General features: G+C 50.6%; 1 protein-coding gene across 1 annotated transcript; it reads right to left on the reverse strand.

Moving 5' to 3' along the window:
- Positions 1-288: 288 nt before the first annotated feature.
- On the reverse strand, positions 289-1,050 carry LOC123065650 (lachrymatory-factor synthase). Its single transcript, XM_044488890.1, has one exon. The coding sequence runs from the start codon at positions 927-929 to the stop codon at positions 402-404; it is 528 nt and encodes a 175-aa protein (XP_044344825.1). The 5' UTR covers positions 930-1,050; the 3' UTR covers positions 289-401.
- Between the last annotated feature and the right edge of the window lie 5,564 nt (positions 1,051-6,614).

Raw genomic sequence — 6,614 nt, forward strand, 5'->3', positions numbered from 1 at the left:
ATAGCTCAAAATGATTAAGTTTTTCACCTGCAAATTTGCATATGTACCATTTGAGTGTGACAATGAACACATCTATTTTTTCAAGTTTTTTTGACATTTGTAAAATTCATTTTTAGCACGCAGGACCATGTGCTCCCTAGAGCCAAATTGAATACCATCCTTTTATGCTGCTGTATATTTAATTTTAAGATAGCTTACCACACAGGCCATGTATCATATATAGTTTTTTTTAGAACATATTTTCGGTAGTTCTAACTTCAAACAAATCAAAGTATCTCTAGAAGAAAATTTCCCAAGTAGAGTTCTCCAAAATTTCCATGGAATTGCTTTGAATCAAAATGGAATGGACTTGTGATCGAACATACTGTCGCCAGTATCACTAGGAAAAGCGGAAAACAAGATCAAAATATTGGCAAAGCAGGATCACCATCGACGTTCACCATGATCTCCTCTTCAAGCCTCTTGGCGACGCCATGCGCGAGCTTCTCAAGGAAACCCACGAAGCCTTCCAGCGTCCACCCCTTGACTGGATCGGCCTCGAACGACCACCTGACCGCGCACCCGGCCGGGTCGGGCTCCACGCCGATGGTCGCCCGGTACCTGCCGAACCCCTTGTTGGTCTCCACCACCTCGTAGCTGTAGGACCTCCCCGCGGCGTCGACCTCGAGGAGCCGCTCCTTGGACCAGCCGACCGCCTCCCCCGGCGCCGCCATGTTCACCGGCCCCGCGCAGTACCGGACGCACCCGGGCCGGCCGTCGTCGCCTTCCAGCCTCCGGCAAGTCTCCACCAGCGACACCCACTTGTTGAGGGAGCAGAAGTCTCGCAGCAGAGCCCACGCCTGGTCGGGCGTCGGCCCCGCCGCCGCGGCGCGCACGGTGCCGCGCCACTCGGGCGCCGCCGTTTCACTCTCCGGGTCGTGAGGCGCCATGTGCCGGCGCCTGCGCAGCTAGATCGCTAGTGTCGCCGTCAGGTGCGTTACTCGTGCAAGTGCAACCTCGGGATCGTGGTGAATATGACGAGGAACCGAGGGTCACGACTCATGAGGGAGAGGAGGGGGTGCCTAGCCCTCTAGCCGTGTAGTAGATATATACAACGTGACCCGCGAGAGGATTAGTTGGCAGGTCGTACGTCCAACCACATGCGTGTCCAGTGGCTGACTGGTGGAAACTGCTGGGTGCCTCCTCCCAAGCTAGATGCGCGCGTTGCTTGCATTGCATGGCTTGTGAACCATAAAATAAAGATTGCATGTGTATTGTCAACATATTCTCTCTAGCTGGCACGAATGGACCTGAGTCCACCGGAGTAGGTTGTCAATGTGTGTCGTAGGCCTCTCAGAAGCGGGGTTACGTGGCTGAGCTAGTCCAGCTTTTTTTTTTTGCGACATCAAAGGAGCTTTATTATTAAGGAATAGTTGTACAATCGCTTGCCAGCAAGCTAACCAGGATATTTGCGGACTCCTGCAACCACAAGTTGGTGCGGCGTTTCATTCTTGAAAAATAGGCTAAACGATCTGCAGTCCTATTCTGCATTCGATTAATATGAAGACACAAAAACTCCCTCTCCCTCATGAGATCCTTTATCTCATTAACCAGATGAGCTAGTCCAGCTTTTGATGTGGCACCAGATGTATACGGTTTGTATATATGCTCATGCATGTCGAATACCCGCTTCCACAAAAGCAAAGGCGCATACTAGCTCACATGTTCTGTCACGGGAGAAGATGATGCGTTGCTCTTTCCGCCTCTTTTGATCGTGCTAGTTCAACACCGGATACTAATGTGCTGATGTGATGTCCATGCGTAAACATTGCAATTTTGCAAGTGACTGGTTAGTGCACCTTTTATCCAGGCTGCCACCTCCAGCAAATGATTCTATTGTCGGGCTAACCCCTTCACATGGAGTGAGCTGGCAGCACAATAATCTCAGCTCCATCTAAGGTTAGTCATAATGGGAGTAACCTCTTCACGGGAGAAGCCACGATGGGGCCTGCGCCTGGCCTCTCGGCGCTCGTGGAGGGAGCCACTGAAGGTATCCCGAGGCATGCAGATAAGGACATGGACGAGGGCACGTGGGTCGCGTCGGGCCCTCCACTCAGGCTGCATGTGGGGATGGATGGTGGGGCCGGTGATGGGAATCATGCCATGCACGTACGGAGACATCCCCTCCTGTGACCCCCGGCATCCTGGACTCTGACCTCTCCAACCTGACTGCCCTGGAAGACGTGGAGACGCATTTGCCTACTTCTCGTGAAGAACAAAGAGCCATAGCAACCCTCACGGAGGGGATGACCTCGCAAGAAGCTTTGGCATTCACCCGGCTCAAAAGCTTCTGCTCCAACATTGTGAAGAAGCTTGCCCCTCCTCTGCTGAAAGAAGTCTAAGTTGCGGCGCTCCGACCGCAAACAGAGCCTTTCACCCCCAGGCGCACCACTCGCGCGACGATGCGTTTGGCTCCTACTTGCACCACCAAGGCCACCCCGGCGGAAAATGTGCTGCTTAGGGCTCTAGGCCTGGTTCCCGAGGATCTCACTGCTGATGATGAGGCGGTCCAGGAGCTCAAGGATTTGTTCGACTCCCCTCTTCGTGAGCAGCATGTGAGAGTGATCACGGCCTTGTTTGGCAAGACTGACCCCCTGCATGACATGGAGGCGAGCATGGTGAGAAGTGTTGAGGCTATATAAGCATCACGTGTGGCGTGTAGGAGTGGGTGGCTTCCTATGTCATGGATTTAAGCCCCACACTGATCCGCTGGAATGTTCGTGGCCTCAATAACCCGGCCAAGAGGAAGGCGGTCAAGGAGTTGGTCGACATAGTCAAGATTAGTTTAGTTTGCTTGCAAGAAACTAAACTGGATGTAATCGATAAGTACATTGTCATGCAATGCTTAGGGCCGTCCTTCGACGGTTTTGCTTACGTGCCTTCGGATGAAACCCGTGGAGGTATCCTGCTGGCTTGGGACTCCACTGTGGTGAACGTGGTGGGTGTGAAGAACGATGCTAACTTCCTTACACATTGGGTGCAACCCAAAGGAAGCGCACCATGGTGGATTTCGGTGGTTTACGGACCGCAAGGGGATGAGCTCCAGACCAAGTTTCTTGAGGACTTGTCAGCAAGAAGAGCGACTTGCCCGGGAGCTTGGATGATCTTAGGAGACTTTAACATGATCCTTAGAGCTTCGGAAAAAGCAATAACAACCTCAACAGAGGCATGATGAACAAATTTAGGCGATTCGAGGATGAGCATGAGCTCAAGGAGCTATACATGCATGGGACGCGATTCACGTGGTCCAATGGGAGAGAGAGGCCCACACTTACCAAGATAGATCGTGTGTTGGTCTCCGTGGATTGGGAGTTGGATCACACGGACAACCTTTTGCAGGCCTTGTCTACCAGGATCTCTGATCATGCACCACTCCATTTAACTACCAATGCCCCTTTCTTCCATAAGAAGAGATTCAGATTTCAGATGTTTTGGCTCAAGCTGGAAGGCTTCGAGGAGGTCATGCGGGAGGCTTGGAGATGCGATGAGCGGATTACATACCCTTTTCAGAGGTTAAATGCGATGTTGTGCAACACCGTTGCCGTCCTTCAAGCTTGGGGACAACGCAAGACTGACAACATTAAGTTGCAGATGGCTATGGCCAATTGGATTGTGTTTAGGTTTGACAAGGCTATGGAACATAGATAGCTCACGGAGCTCGAGCTTTGGCTCAGGAACACACTCAAGCTAGCTCTGATAGGGTTGGCTTCGCTGCAACATACTATCGACATGCAGTGGTCGAGATTCAGATGGCTTAAAGAAGGGGATGCCAACACTAAGTTCTTCCAGGCCTTCGCTAATGGGAGGAGGGCGAAGAACTTTATACCACCGATCAAGCATGGAGATGAGGTGATCACGAATCCGGATCATATGGAGCATGTCTTTTATGCGACTTACCAGGACATCATCGGCACGACGCATGCAAGGCAGTTCACCCTGGACCTAAACTACCTCGGCATGGAACCAGTAAACCTCGAAGATCTTGAGGCTATCTTTACTAAAGAGGATCGAGGTTTGGGCAGTGATCTAAGAGCTTCACCCGGACAGAGCCCCCGGACCGGATGGGTTTATTGGTGCTTTCTATCAAAAAGCATGGCCAATCATCAAGCAGGACATCATGGCAGTCTTGCTCAAGATCTATGTGGGAGACGGACGTGGGTTTTCCAAGCTAAATCATGCCCTTATAGTACTGCTGCTGAAGAAGCCGGATGCTGAAGAAGTAGGCGACTATCGTCCTATTAGCTTGCCACATAGCATGGCCAATTTTTTTGCAAAGCTACTAGCAACCAGAGTGCGCCGGAGCATGAAGGACTTGGTCACCATCAACCAGTCGGCTTTCATCAAGGTAGAAACCTAAATGATAACTTTCTCTTGGTACAACAAGTGGCCAGGAAGATTGCTGCGAGAAGATGCAAAGGGGTCTTCTTGAAACTTGACATCTCGAGAGCGTTTGATTCACTCTCATGGCCTTTTCTCTTTGAGGTTCTGAGAGCAAAAGGGTTTGGCACTAAGTGGATCATGTGGGTCTCGATCTTGCTCCAATCAGCTACTACTAAGATCCTGGTGAATGGTGTGCCGGGAAGAAGCATTGTGCATGCATGTGGTCTTCGTCAAGGTGACCCCATCTCGCCACATTTATTCGTGATTGCCATGGATGCTATGAACATGATCATCGGCAAGGCGCTGGAGTAGAGAGTGCTATCCGCTTACAGAGGAATCTCAGCTTGGCAAAGGGTGTCCATTTATGCCGATGATGTTGCGCTGTTCGTTCACCCCACAATCACCGACCTCAGCCTCATAAAGCACACACTGGATATATTCGGAGAAGCATCGGGGCTTAAGGTTAACTACTTGAAATCAACTGCCACTCTCATTCATGGTGATAAAGAGGACAAAGAGCGAGTTGTCGAGCTTCTGTAATGCAAGCTTGCAGAGTTCCCGTGTCGATATCTGGGCATGCAGCTGGCTACGAAGCAACTCACGAAGCAAGACTAGCAGCCACTACTCGACGTGGTGAGGAAATGCATGCCCGCATGCCATAGAGGACTCCTTCAGAGAGCGGGCAGATTGGTGCTCGCAAAATCTGTGATCTCCGTTCGGCCGATCCACCAGCTCCTGGTGCTGCAGCCCCCTGCATGGGTTCTTGAAGATATTAATAGATGGATGCGGTATTTTTTCTGTGCTGGGGAAGACAAGGTCAATGGTGGATAGTGCTTGGTCGCATGGGAGAGAATCTATCGTTCGGTGAAGTATGGAGGTCTTGGCGTCAAGAATCTGACAGCTCAGGCGCTGGCCTTGTGACTGAGGTGGGAATGGCTGAGACGCACCGAGCCTGAACGGCCTTGGCAAGGGCTAGGAATGATGATTGATCAGGAGGCAAGAGCCGTCTTTGACTTCTTGGTGCACATTGAGGTTGGCAGAGGAGACAAAGTGTTGTTCTGGAAGGATCGATGGATACATGGCCACTCTGTGCAAGACATCATGCCTCTCATTCTTGAGCTGGTAGAAACTCGCCGCATCAACACTAGGACAGTGCAGTGGGCAATGAATGAGGAGCAATGGTCGTTGGACATCCTCTTCGTATCCTCTCACATGGCGCTCCTTCAACTCATGCACTTGAGACATGCCATTGCCTTGGTGCATCGGGATGAGAAGTCGCCTGGCAACTTCCTATGGCCATGCGCAACTTCCATGTCTTATTCCGCCAAGTCTACCTACAATCGCCTCTGCGAGGGCCTGCTAGTTTGCCCCTATGCAGCAGCCATTTGGAGAAGTCCCGCCCCTCTCAAATGCAAGATCTTTGCTTGGCTTGCCTCACAACATCGCCTATGGACGGCGGATCATCGCGCTCGACATGGATTACAAGATCACACTTCGGCCTGCTACACGTGTCTGCAGGATCAAAACACAGTGGACCACATCTTGGTGCAATGTGGTGATGTGCGCGGTACTTGGATGGGCTGTTTCGACAAGCTACATATACAAATCTCCTGCCCCACGAGCTCGGACTCTTTTCTGGAATGGTGGATGCAACAACGTACGGGCTTCGCGAAGGAAGACAAACGTGGTTTTGACACCCTGGTTATTTGCACGGCATGGTCACTTTGGAAGCAAAGGAATGCCAGGGTGTTCAACAGAACTGAGCAACAGGAGACACACAAGATCTTGTGGAGAAGATCCTTGATGAACTTAGAGATTGGAAGTTGACGGCCCGGGGAGGAGGTAGTTTACAACGCTTTGTGAGAGTATAGCCTCGTGTCGTTTTGTAGGAGTGGTGGTGGGTGTGTGTCTTCGAGTGTCCTGCACTCGCTAGACCATTTGTAAATTGTCTTGCTCTCTTCTATAAAATTAAGGCACGCGCTTTGCGTGCTCTCGAAAAAATAGTGGGAGTAACTTAGGTAGTAACATAGTGCACTTCAAGAAAATTTTGCTTATGTGACATGTAGTTAATAAGGAGAGAGGTGTTTAGAGTAACATAATATGTTACTGTAACATAGCTCTTCCCGAGAAATGATGAGTCTACAAGCTAATAAATGAAGTCATCTATGACACTACTACTATGTTACTTTGCACTA

This window comes from Triticum aestivum, chromosome 3B (assembly GCF_018294505.1).
Source record: "Triticum aestivum cultivar Chinese Spring chromosome 3B, IWGSC CS RefSeq v2.1, whole genome shotgun sequence".
Lineage (NCBI taxonomy): Eukaryota > Viridiplantae > Streptophyta > Magnoliopsida > Poales > Poaceae > Triticum > Triticum aestivum.